We start from the raw sequence: 13,464 nt of genomic DNA, 5'->3' as shown, positions 1-13,464 counted from the left end.
GGCCCGGTTCACGACGAAGGTCACCCCTATGTTGCTCAATGCTGTAGCCGATGGTATCACCGCAGCATTCGTCGCCCAGGAGAACCTGACCTCCGGCGACAGCTTGGGCACGAAGCTCGCGTAGTACAGGTGAAGGAGGTGTAGGATCTCGGAGTCGCTGGACGGGCGCGTGATGGGTTGCTTGTCGCTGGTGTACTGGAGGAAGAGGTTGACGAGCAACTCCCTGCCGTGCCGCAGGCCCGCGACGACGTCGTAGAGCTTCTCGAGGACGAAAAACAGGACCTGGTTCTCCAGCAAGAACAAGTCGGCCGTGATGAGCGTGAGGCCCCAGCCGACGTCGGAGAACGCGTCGGGCTCCTTGGTGTGCAACTTGAAGAAGAACTAGAGGATAAAGGAGCCGTCGAGGAGGAGCATCCGGACGAAGTCGTCGGAGTCGAGGGCGGCGGGCCGCTCGCTGTAGCACGCCCGAGCCGTGGCCTCCAGGGATCGCATCTCCTGGATCAGGACGGACGAGCTGACCTTGGGGTTACGAGACAGGAGGTGGTTGAGGAAGCGCCACTTGTGGTCCTCCATGCTGCGGAGGGTGGCGGCGCCATGGTAGTAGGGGCCGATGGACACCATGCGCGGCTCGTAGGCGGTCCGGTTTCTCTCACGGATGTAGGCGGGGATGCGAAAGATGGTGAACGGCTGCGCCTGCGCCTGCGCCTCCGCCTCCTGCGCTCGTATAGTGCGCAACGTTGCCTGTACTGAAGCTTCCAACGACGCGACGCTCGCCATGCTGACGTCCGGCGTCTCAACTTCACAAAATTACTAATGGGGAGAGCGAGCGAGACAAGCACCTCTTTCAGATCAGCTCGCTGCTACCAACAGGACTTTGAGGTGGAAGGAAGCTGAAGTTGTTGGCCACCAGCCGGCCAGCACTTTACAACACCCATCCCACCGACAGGTAACAGTAACACCCCCGACCCACCCAGCAAGGCAAGTATCCAGGAACGCGCACGACTAGAATGTGTGCGATGGGAAAGCAAGACTGGCCGACCAGCGATTATATTATTTTCCCGGTTCGCTTTTCAAGACGGTTTTCAAAAGTAATGGGAGCAGATCAAAATTTCTCTCGAAACTTAAACCGTCGGCTTATATCCCAAAAATCACTCAAGCCCTCAAATATTCTGACCAAAGTTTGGAATAGCTATGAGAAACTAAACCAACACAAAAGGCCTCGAACGAGCGAGCGAAATCACGAAGCAAATAGAAAACAAATCGAGAGAAACCGCAGAACTGATCTGCCAGGACCGGTCTAACCGGTGCAACTGACCGGTCTGACCGGTCGGGGGCCTGAACACGGCTAGACCGGTCTGACCGGTCTTGCCTACCGGTCTGACTGGTCGGCACCCAGAAAACCCCGTGAATAAGACTTTGAACCACAAATCTTGAGCAAACGAAATCCAAATCTGATGAAACTTGGAGGAAAGCTTCGTACCTACCCCGTGAACATATCCCCAAGGGATCTGACCCTAAAGATCTTCATAGCAAGAGAATTTCGGGATGAGATCAAAAGTGGTGGGGTTTTCTCAAGACCTTAAGAAATCCAAATTCGAAAGAGCTCGTGATTCCAGAGGGTTTGTGATAGAACTAGAAACACGGGAATCACAGCAAAGAGCTCGTAGAATCCTCGCAATCTTGTGCACCAAAAACGAAATCAAAATCCATCACACAAGGGCACAAAAATGAGGGGATTGGATTGATTCAAAAAGCCCAGAGGGCACAAGAAGGATAGGGCCTCCTTTCCCAATCAAATCCAACACAAAGTCTCACAAATCCATAGACTAATTCTACTCTAATGAGAAGAACGGGGGAGAGAGACACAGGGGTGGCAGCCTGGGAGAAAGAGCAATTCACGGACGAGTTTAAAAAGCCACACGACCTAATACAAGTGAAGGGATATTTATACCCGCGGAGACCGGTCAGACCGGTTCCATGGACCGGTCAGACCGGTGCCAGGGACCGGTCAGACCGGTTGGTCTGCAGTATCCCCCTGTACACGATCCCATCTGACGGCTGAGGTTCTTTCTTCGAAACGAAGTCTTCTCCATGATGCCGCCATCTTGATGAAGATCTGGTCCGTGGTTTTGGAGGGTCCGTGAAACCCGGGTAGGTGGCCGGTTTTGAGAAAACCGCCAAAACCTCACGCGCGGGAAGTTTTCCGCCTCCACGCCGTGGCCCTAGACGCCATTCCCGCCTCGGCCTTCTGACGGCCCTAGACGCCGCCCGACGCCCGTCACCTCATCGCCCGCAGCGAGGCCCTAGACGCCATCGACGCCGGTCGCCTCCGTCAGTCCCGAGACCGACGCCCGTGCCTCCACGACTTGGCGTCTTCAACCGCCGTCCGCCTCCTTGGTTTTGTGGCGCAAACCAAGAAACCCGCCTTCCGTCGCCGCTTGCGCCCTCGATCCAGGAGTGGACGCCACAGCTGCCGCCCGGCCTGAGCTCCTCCACGGCAACTCTCCGTCGACACTCGACGCCCGTGTACCTGCAATCCAAAGACCAAGCGCACGATCACACCGCACGGTTGACAATTCACTTATCACAGGCAGGATAGAGTACTCTCGTTCCTCAGAAGACATGCAGTCGTCTTCGTTTGCTTGTGCTTCTCTTTTATTTCCACAATTAGGAGTAATTACTGCAACAGAAAATTGATTAGTCTTCCTCCTCTCCCTCACAGACTATACGGTAGACTAGTTCAACCACTCTGGGCCTTGGGCTGAAGTCATCATCGGTGCTACCATGACGTTACTCTGTACCGAACCATACACTATCATATGTAGGTCAAGTCGCTGCAGTCCAGCTGTTGCCATTGAACCAAAAGCTGGTTACGGAATCGGTGAGACTAGTGGTTCAATAGTTGGACTAGTGGAATCGGTTCAGCCACAGGTGAAATAGGTCAAATGTACTATATAGTCTCCCGATTCATATAACACTGCCTTTGGATGTCGATATTGGAGGGTGGAATTCGGAATTGGAATTGGCTCCCACCAATGCCCGCGTTTGGATGTCAAAAGAATTAGGAAACAGAATAACGAGCAAATACAGCGCGGCATTCGGCAGGCTTGCGCACGCCTCCTCCCATCAGTATCGTGAAGCATTCACCCAGCGACTCCCCTCGTTCGTCTAGTCAAAAAAAAATCGAGCTCAAGGTCAGGCCGCCGGCGAGGTCTGCGCGCAAGATCCGGCCGCCGGCGAGGCTCGCGCGCGGCTGGGCGGAGGGACGACTGGTGGTGGTCCTCACCATCTCCATGGCCGAGCTCTGCAGGACGCGCCTCTCCCCCTCCCCTCCCCTCCCCTGCCTTTCACCCCTCCAAGATCCACGGCACGACGGTCGGTGGCGGCGTCTCGTGCGCGGCCGGCGGCCGGTGGCGGCGGCCCTCCATCTCCGCCGCTGCGGCCCTCCTCCATCTCTATCCCTGGGACCTCCCTTCATCTCTTCCTCGCGACCGGCGCCCCTCATCCTCTTCCTCACGACCGGCGCCCTTTCTCGTCTTCCTCCCGTCCGGTGAGCCCCGCCGCCCCCATCCTCCCTCCCTTGGTGAGCCACGCCGCCCCCCGTCCTCCCTCCGCCGACGGGTCGCGCCGCCCCCATCCTCCCTCCCCCGACGAGCTGTGCTGCACCGGTCTTCCCTTGCCTTCTCCTTCCTTGCCGGCAAGGTGTGGGCGAGCACGGGGGAGCTCCGCCCCGGATGAAGACGGCGGCCTTCTCTGGCAAGGAGAAGAAGATGGCCAATTCTCAAATGCCACAGGTATGAACATCCAAACACGAATCGGTATTCGCTTGCTCCTTGATTCCATCTAGCAATTTCATCTGCATCCAAACAATGATTTTGGTATTGTAACCCAATACCAATACTAGTCTGATTTGGCATTGAAACCAATTCAATGCCAATGGCTCCAATATCGACATCCAAACAGAGCCTAAGATATCACGGTGAGATGGCTAGTGCAGGCAATTCTGAGCCTCTAGATAAGGGTTGAACAACACCCCTCCCCCCTCCTCCTTGCATCTCCTCCCTCCATTTTTGGCTACTTTTACACTTTTAGGACCTTCAGTGGACTGGAGGTCGCCATTCGGCCCAAAACGTGAAGAATATGCTCTTTAAATTTGGATTTTTAGTAGACCGATCATTTACCTAAACCGAATCGTCTGTGCCACCGGTTCTTGGTTTTTTCAGTAAAAAAATTCATTGCTCCAACGCCTAGTAAAATGTAGTGAGCACCAAATAATCCGATGGTGACTTTGGATAGTCCAACACTTTGTATGTTGCATCATTGTTCCTTTCGGTATGTCTTCTTCTTTTCCTATCCTCCCCAAGTTATTCTTTGTACAAATATCGGAGCTTCTCCAAAACTACAACACTTCAAAACTCGCCCGCCTACAGGGGGACTGCGCGGGCCGAGCCACCACCAGCCGTAGCCGCATGGCTGCCGGCGCGCATCTCCGTCGCTGCCGCCGGCGCGCATGTCCGCTAGGCGCGCATCTCCACGGCCGCCTGCGCGCGTGTCGCGTCCGCCACCACCGCCGGGCCCCGCCTGGCCGCGTGCGTCGCCGCAACTGACTGGTGGCGCCGCGCTGGAGGAGCTCGCGCATCTCCACTGCGCCGGAGGAGCTACCCGCGGCCGCCGTCGCCGGGCCACTACTACCCACGTGCGTCGCCGCGACTGGCCAGGGGGCGCCGCGCCGGAGGAGCTCGCCACCCAAGCGGCCCCTCGCCTGCTCCGGCTGCTCGAGTGAGGAGAGAAATGAGAAGGAAAGAGAGAAGAGATAAGGGAAAAGAGAGAAAGGGGGAGGATGAACAGATAAAGTCCGCTGGCCACTCTTTCCGTCGTTGATAGATATTTTTAGGTGTGTTAGTACCGGGTGGAGGCTCCACCCGATACTAACTGAGTATTTTTTTACCGGGTGTAGACTCTATCTGGTACTAAATATTTTGGGTGACATTTAGTACCAGCTGGAACCACCAACCGGTAAATAGTTATCAATAGTTATATCCCGGCGTCAGTGACGCTCTTTAGTACCGACTAATGACTCTAGCTGGTACTAAATGGCTCTTGTGGATACTGTACTATAGAACCGGTACTAAATGCATGTGTTAGTACCGAGTTAGTACCGAGTCAAAGACGGCCAGTACTAACGGGGTGCAGACGAATGCTCGTTTTTCTGGTAGTGTATCAATCGTCCAATACTTTCTGGTGCAGATCCATCAACTAAAAAGTTCCTGGTACAAATCAATTTCCCTAATTAATTATTTTTTTCTGAATGGATCAAATCATCAAATACCTTTTCTATCCAGCAGCTCCTGGATCAAGCCATCAAATCCCTGAATGGCTGTGAAGCCGTGTGGGGGGAAAAAAAGGGAAAAGGGCGCCTACAAGCCGAAAATGCGCTTTCGAGTTTCGAAGGCGGTTTGCGGAAAACTCTCCCTGCTCACGGGTCCTAGCCGTGTCCTTCGTTCCCAATTCCTTCTTCCTTCACCGCGACTCCTCCAGACTCGGGCCACAAGACAAGCCCGATCGCGCCGCACAAGAGAAGATTTCGAGGGGGCTAACCCGGTCGGCGACCCGGACCGAGATCGCGACGCCATGAGCGAGGTCTTCGAGGGCTACGAGCGCCAGTACTGCGAGGCATCCGCCTCCCTCACCCGCAAATGCACCGCCGCCGCGGCCCTCCAAGGAGGTAACCCTGTCCCCCCCACCCCCAAATCTATCCATTTCCTGGAAGAAATCTTTGGCAGGGTCTCGCTCTGAATCGTAGTGTTCTTTCTTGATTGGAAGTTTGGTTGATTCTGTTGCAGAGAAGCTGAAGCAGAAGGCGGCGGAGATCAAATCCGGCGTCGATGGAGCCGAGGCACTGGTATTCCCTTCTCCCTTGTTTTGTTTTTTGTTTTAAGGAAAGATCCTTCTTAGAACCGTAATTTGCATCGACCATAATCATCGTGTAAATTTTCTTCTTAGGATCAGGCTAGGCAGTGTGTGAACATGGTTTTTCTTTTCTGGTGCCATATATGCATAATTCGATGTTCTGGAATAGCAGTAGCAGTAATATCGGTTTTTTTTTTCAGATAAGAAAGATGGATCTTGAAGCAAGGAACCTCCAACCAAGCGTTAGAGCTGGGCTACTAGCAAAGATCAGGGAGTACAAGTCAGATCTTAATAACCTCAAGGGAGCCTTGAAGAGGATTACCAGTGGCAACCCACAGCAAGGGGCGAGGGAGGAGTTGCTGGAGTCAGGAATGGCTGATGCATTGGGGGTATGCTATTATTTGGAACTCATGAATGATTCCTACTTTGTAGTGAATCATGATTTTTCTTTGTTAACAAAGTTTTGCATTGTGTGTCTATACTTGAACCATCATTTTCTATTGGTTAGGATGATACAAACAAATTTAAGTGTTTGGTTGGTGTTAATTTGGCTTCAGTTCTGGAATTTTATCCCTATGATTCGGATACAAGTGTCTCCAAGGCTCCTATCAGTACTAAAGTGAATGAAGCATTAAATCCTCCAAATTAGAGATGTGGTGCTGATTGGGACAAAAACAATGCCTTGTATGAGATAATGTCAGAATTGTGCTCTTTGGTTGTTTCATGGATGTATAGTGAATCCATAATTCATCATGGACACTCTGAGTGACGAAACACATGGTTTCCCATGTTGTTCATTGAAGATATGAATCAAATATTTGTTGAAGCAGCTCTATACCATTCCAGAGATTCTAAAGAGTACACCTGTATGGTATGGATAAGCGAAAACTATGAATAATGTCTGCAAAGTGCTACTAACGTGTGCTACATGCTGTAGCATACGCCATCCAGAATCCAGATAACTAGGCCCTTGCCATATCATCTGGCAACATTCATATTCTGATTAAGTATGAGGTTCTTGTCCTTTCGCACGTGCATATTTCTGACTTATCATCAGTCTTAGTTTATTTTATTTTACCTTCAACCTTGTCAATCGAAAGTTGACAGTCTCCATGAAAGTCCAATGATGTATTTGGAATTTTGGATAATTATGCAGGTTTCTGCTGATCAAAGATCAAGACTGCTCAGGGCAACTGAAAGACAGAACCAAACAACTGATAGGCTCAGAGATAGCCATAGAACTATGCTGGAGACGGAAGATCTTGGAGTCTCCATCTTGCATGATCTGGGTCAACAGCGCCAATCTCTCTTGCATGCTCATCGTGGAGTAAGTAACTGTTTACCCAATTCTGTCTGAACTAATTGTCTGTTTTTTGTTTGCCATTTGGTTTGGTCTGAAGTTATTTTAAAGCTCCAGTACTATGCAACTTGTTGAAAGGAAGTCATTGACATGTTTCTACCTACCTTAATGTGTTTCAGATTAGATGAAATGTAGCTTTCCATCATAGTTTATTATAAAAAATGTCTCATGTATGCCTTTTGGTATCTGCAAACATTAAGAATTGTAGACCCTAACATACTTTCCTTCACCATTTTTTCCTTGTTCTTTGTAGTATCTACATTAGCTGAGTTTTTCTGACTTTTCATTGTATTTCATTTCTTGTCATGCGTAGACTTGCTTTTTAATGCCTTGAATTTCCCCTTACCATTTTTGTTATTTTTGACTGATGTAATTGACAAGAATTACACATTTTGATTAAGTGCACCTCTTATTGCATGCCTAAAGACATACATACCACTATAGAGCACGTGCTTAAAATACTGAACCCACTGTCAATTTGGAGAGAGCTTTAGAAGAATTAATTATTTAGTGGGATGGCTAGCCTGATTTTTTTATTTGAGTAATAACTTGTGTAAAACCATAATTTTAAGAGCTAGCCCTTTTGATCACGGCAAATAGATTAGCGTGACACTTCAACTTGGTAATGCCAAATTGCTTGGGGTCACGCCCGGCTACTTGGTGTCACGAATTTTACCTAATTAAGGAGTCGTGGTATAAGCAAAAGGGCTACTTCTTGAAAACTTTGATTGACACATGCTGTTAGTAAAATTATAGAACTGAAGGGGCTGAAAATAAAAAAATATAAACAAGATGAATTGAACCAAACATCACCAAGGACATAATGTTATAGGATCATATAATGCTTCAACTTGCTTTATGGAAACAAGATCTTAGTCAAACGCAGTATAAGCTTGATCAGTACCAATTTGTAGTACATAGTTTAAGTTGAAACAAATATCTGTGATGGATGATGACATAGTCCATGTTGCTACGCATGAGTTAAATATAGCTGGTATCCACCATTACCATGCGGTTGTTTTATGTGTTATTCAAATCTCCTTATTTGTCACTGCAGTTGGATGACGTTGATGTCAACGTTGGCAAGAGCAGGAGGATCATTGGAGGCATGGTGAGGAGAATGGACAGAAACAAGTGGATCATCGGTCTCGTCATAGCCGTCCTTGTCTTGGTCATCCTAGTGATCCTGTATTTCAAGTTCATGCACTAGGGTTTCTTCTCGTAATATAATGATGTGCAGTTCTCCTGCGCGTTTGAGAAAAAAGTTCGTGCACTAGGGGATTGCTTTGCATTGGGGCAGTTGTTTTCTACTGCAACCATGATGAAGGAAAGCAGCTGTGAATTGTTTTTATTGTATCTGCACTTCGCAACCTCTCTGTTTTTCTTTTCTATTTTCCTTTTATTTTGTTCAGATCATATTTCTGTGGGGGTGTGCTTGTATGCTATCGAATGTGTTTCGAGGAAACGTTCAGACCATCAGACAGCCTCTTGTATATCATCTGATTGCTTTTTGTTTGAAAGACAAACTGAACAGACAATAAGGAAGCAGATTTAAGCATATCGTTGTCAATTTTCTATGTCCGATTAAAAGAGGTTCAAAGCCTAGTTGTCATTTATTTACGAGATCCATGATCCCATGGATGTTGTAGTTTTTTTTAAGATTAAGGAATTGTTCTGGCCTTGAACATCCACGAACGAATGTCTATAGCCAAAGTCTTACAAATGATGACCACATGTAAGGAACATGGCACCTTTTATGCTATTTTGAGTGATTTTGGTGATCGAATGACAACACAACACTTGGACTAATATAGTTGTTAAGATAACCATTCTCAGGCGCTTAGGTTCAAGTGATGACAAAGAGAAAGAAAAGATAGGCGTAGCAAGGCCCGAAGGGCCGCCCCTACGGGGGTTCCCCTACGGTGCATCCGATGGTAGTCGGAAGAACCGACGCTATGGAATTCTGGTGCAGAAGGGAATCGAAACCAAGTCAGCCTATAGGCACCGGTTGAACCGACGGGTCAAAAAGGGGCATCGGTGCATTGGGCGTCCTATGTTCCAGAGACGATGTCAAGAGCCCAGGAGAAGATTCTTCAGCACCGGTTCAACCGACGGTGCATCGGAGTATTGCGTCGGTGCAATGACGTCAGCGCCCAGGAGAAGATTCTTAAGCACCGGATGAACCGGTGATGCATCGGTACAAAGCATCGGTTCAATCGGTGATCACTACGTCAGCTGTCAGGAGTTCAACGGCTACTTCGGGTTATGAGTGACCGGAAGAACCGACGCTACCTCAGCCAGAGGCATTGGTTCTTCCGGTGATACGCAGATTTTCAGCTGACCATTGGTGCAACGGCTACAAGACTTGGTGGCCTATATATACGCCTCACCCCGGCCATTTGAAGATTGCTGGAGTTGCTGGACATCCCACACACACCAAAGAACATCTCCAAGCCATACAAAAGCATCAAGATCATATCCTTAGCCCTTAGCACACTTTGGGAGTGTTGTGTAAAGGATTAGCTCTTAGTGAGTGTGATTGCAAGGCCTTGAGTCTTTGTGAGTGTGATTGCAACGTCATCGACCTTCCGACTTGGTGTGGAGCGGCGACGACATCTTTGTGCGGGGGACGTGGAGACCCCATCCTTTGTGGAGAAGCTCCTTAGTGGAACCCGGGGCCAAGGTGACGGTGATTGTATTCACGGAAGAGACTTGGTGGCCGAGTAGCAATACTCTTAGTGAGTGCTACAACAACGTGGATGTAGGTGTACCTTTGTGGCTAACTGAACCACGAGATAAACACCCGCGTCAAGAGTTTGCTATCTCCTATCCCGTTCTTTAAGCTTCCGCATTTTTTACTTGCAACCTTTGTGCCTTTACTTTCATAGAGTAGTTTCTTGTTAGGAAAGGCTATAGGGTGCATAACTCTTTTGGGATAAGGGTTTCACACTAGAACAATCTAGTTGCACATCTAGATAGTTTGTTTTAGTTTAAGTTTTGTGCAAACTAGTTGGAGTCATAGGTCTAAGTTTTTATTAGAGTCTAATTCACTCCCTCCCCCTCTTAGGCTAGAGCACCCGATCCTTACACCACAAACACAGCATTAAGCTGCCAGCACATGCTGAACAATGACACCCACACGAGTTCAACATAAGGAAAAAGGAACTAAAAAGGGATCTAAGAACTGAAGCACTTTAGGCACCAATTTCTCTTCCTGAAGTTTCAACCACACTTCTGTAAAACTCCATGATGCAGCTCCTCCTCTTCAGAGACACCTTTCCTCTTTAGACAACTGTAACCAGCACCTTGTCCAATATGCCCCCTGAAAATTATCTTCTATGCAGTCCAAGTTCCTCTTAGCCATCCTCAGCTCGACCCGCTCCAAGATGTGTTCATCCAAGGAGTGCACGAGCCTCAGGCTAGCCCGTGTTGGGGAGAACAGAACTTCAGGAATGGAAGCAGCTGACAGCACCTCATCCATCTTTGGAATATTTGCTCCCTGTTTGCCTCCAGGTACTGCACTTGGCAACACTTGATCGTTCCCACCTGGCCCTTCCATTCCTGCTGCATCTTCATAAAGCGATTCCTTTATAACCTCCTTCTGGACGACCCCCTCTACTAGTGGCATTTCAGATTCTACTTCCTCCTTTTGCAGAATAATTTTGCCACTATCAAGTCCCTCAACTTCAAGAGAGATGGCCAGCCATATTATTTTCTTTCAAGTTTACCACAGCTTCTCCCACTTCTTCATCTTTTTCAGCCATAGCATTGTCCACCAAATCATCAAGTGCCCTGTCCACCGAAATTTCAAGGATTTCTTCAGCCTTTTCTTTTAGATATACTGAAAATTCCTTCTTAGACTCGTGCTGCACTTTCTCATTTAAAGAGCTACTGCTCATAGGTGGCTCCAGTCATTGCTGGCCCTTTAGACTCCCTTCTCCATCATTCCCAGTCTCCTTGCCACCTTTATGTCTCTTTGAATCTATAGAAGCAGGGGGACACATGATCAGAATCTTCCTCCTCGCCTTTACCATCTCCTTTCCAGTCAACAGAGACCTCCTTGCCATATTCATCCACACCCATTCTTTCTACTTCAAAATCTAATTCACGGTAAAGTCTTTCCTTAAGCAATCTAGTACAATGGCCAATAGGCAGTTGGGGACACTGTAGATGTCCAACGGTTAAGATGTCGCCGATGGTTAAAAGTTGAACAGTCGGTGTTTGTAACCGATAGCTGACGGTACAATGATTTCCCGAGGGTCAGATGTTAACTAGTCAGGCATTAGATCAAATGACCTACAGGGCTAAGTATTTCCCAACCGTTTCTACGTGACACACGGTAAATAATGGACGTGATAGCCAATAGTTACACAATCATCTACGGTTTTAAAAGGACGGTAGGTTATTCATGAACTATAGTCGATGGTTACTAGTTGACCCGTTGGCTTTTGTGTTGAATGGCCGATGGTTCAATCCTTCTCCTCGGTAGTAATATTTTCACACATGGTGATTAGCAGCATTGGCCAATGGGTGTTTATGTAAGTTATAGTGGTCGATGGTCATGACACATATCCATATATAGCCCATGTCATGCATATTTGTTTCCATGTCATGCATGGATTATTCGTAAGGTGCATACTAATATGCTAATCTGCAGGATGCTGAATCTGAGGATGCATTCTCACATGAGCATGATGGAATTGGTCATGATATATCTGGACAGGTTCGTATTAACTGTGCAAACAATGTGTTCATTTAATAGCCAATATTGTTGTAAAATTTGGAATACAAGCAAGTTGTGTGCTTACACATAATTTTATATAGGCGTTAACACCGTTTTTTGACACGTGTCAAGATAAACATTAAGGAAAAAGGGTTGACGATTTGGAAGGCATTGGCAGATATGGCAAGGAAATATAGTTTGTTGCCAATGGAGACTCTGTTGACCTGAGGGAAGTTGGGTATGACCAGATCCCAACGGAGTCTCGGTTTGGTAGGAGATATTTTTATTTAGGGAGTCTTTATCTTTTGCGTCAAGTTTTGTACTTGCTATGATCGGCAAGGATTTGGTTAGCATGGGGATATAAATGTGTCCCCGTCCATTGTAAAAAGTTTGATACACATCCAATACAACAAACCTTTACTGTTTTCCTGCAATTTACTTCCTAGTCGGCGACTTCGCTATTTTCTTTTCCGTGACTTCTTTCGAGCTAATCAAGGGCATCTCATATTTGAGCGACTTGATTTGATGGTAAGTTCTCGTTTTTACCGATTAAATCTAAACTTTAGTTCAACCAGTGCATCGCTGTTGCTTTGTTTAGATTTATTCACAATTTATCGATATTTGCTAGATTTGTAGGTTTTTCCTATCGTTTTAGCTTTTATCAAATCTATCCAGCTCGGAACACGTTTGATTGGCTGCGGAATTTGTTGTTCCTGTTCAAGATCTCATAAAGCTGATTAGATCTATTTTGGGTGTAGCTTCTCCAGTAGCTTTGCTTAAATCTATGCTTTTGTAGCTTTTTGCATTTCTCTACGCACGTGTCGGCTAAATTTTGCCGATTTGTTGTTTTCTGTATCGGTGGTGATTGCCGATTCTCACAGATCGCATTACATATTAGTTTATCCCGTTTGTTTTGTCGTTTTCCATATCGGCAATAGCTGCCAATACGCTGTGTGAGGATATTCGAAAATCCAGCTGATACGCTCTCTAATTTAACGTTTGCTAATTCCTTGTTAATTTACAGGTCAAATTGACTGGCATGCTTGGTTCGAAGGAATTGCAGTATGAGCTTGGCGAATGGTGCTCTCAGGCTTTTGGTGTGTCGATCTTCGCATCAACAGTAGGAAAACATTGATGGAATAGACTGCAGTAATGAGGACAATGAAGGATACAATGACGATGACAAAGGATACAACGATGATGATGAAGGATACAAGGACAATGAAGATGACGAGAATTATCACAACTATGGTCGGGACATTGATGATGAGGATTACAACCTTTGGTGATGAGGACATACTTTTTTTTTTGCTCTCTGGAGATCATATGCCGCAAATGAAAGCTGGTGTTGCACTTTGGAGTTGGATGACATTGTGGGCCTTAAGCCATATGGATAGTAGTATCTTAGTCAAGTATTTTTATTATTTACATTAGTAACTTATCGAATTATGCCATTCGCCACTTTTAGAAT

At 47.3% G+C, this 13,464-nt stretch overlaps 2 protein-coding genes across 2 annotated transcripts; one reads left to right on the top strand and one right to left on the bottom strand.

Moving 5' to 3' along the window:
* Nucleotides 1-345: 345 nt before the first annotated feature.
* On the bottom strand, nucleotides 346-864 carry LOC120676322 (UPF0481 protein At3g47200-like). Its single transcript, XM_039957557.1, has one exon. It carries the CDS (start codon nucleotides 775-777, stop codon nucleotides 382-384), a length of 396 nt encoding a protein of 131 aa, XP_039813491.1. The 5' UTR covers nucleotides 778-864; the 3' UTR covers nucleotides 346-381.
* A 4,596-nt stretch (nucleotides 865-5,460) lies between these two features.
* On the top strand, nucleotides 5,461-8,828 carry LOC120674259 (vesicle transport v-SNARE 13-like). Its single transcript, XM_039955410.1, has 5 exons — nucleotides 5,461-5,725; nucleotides 5,844-5,902; nucleotides 6,111-6,299; nucleotides 7,067-7,237; nucleotides 8,328-8,828. Exons 1-5 carry the CDS (start codon nucleotides 5,632-5,634, stop codon nucleotides 8,478-8,480), a joined length of 666 nt encoding a protein of 221 aa, XP_039811344.1. The 5' UTR covers nucleotides 5,461-5,631; the 3' UTR covers nucleotides 8,481-8,828.
* Nucleotides 8,829-13,464: the final 4,636 nt, after the last annotated feature.

The sequence above is a fragment of the Panicum virgatum genome, chromosome 5N, assembly GCF_016808335.1.
Source record: "Panicum virgatum strain AP13 chromosome 5N, P.virgatum_v5, whole genome shotgun sequence".
Lineage (NCBI taxonomy): Eukaryota > Viridiplantae > Streptophyta > Magnoliopsida > Poales > Poaceae > Panicum > Panicum virgatum.
This window is presented reverse-complemented; position numbering and strand designations above follow the sequence as displayed.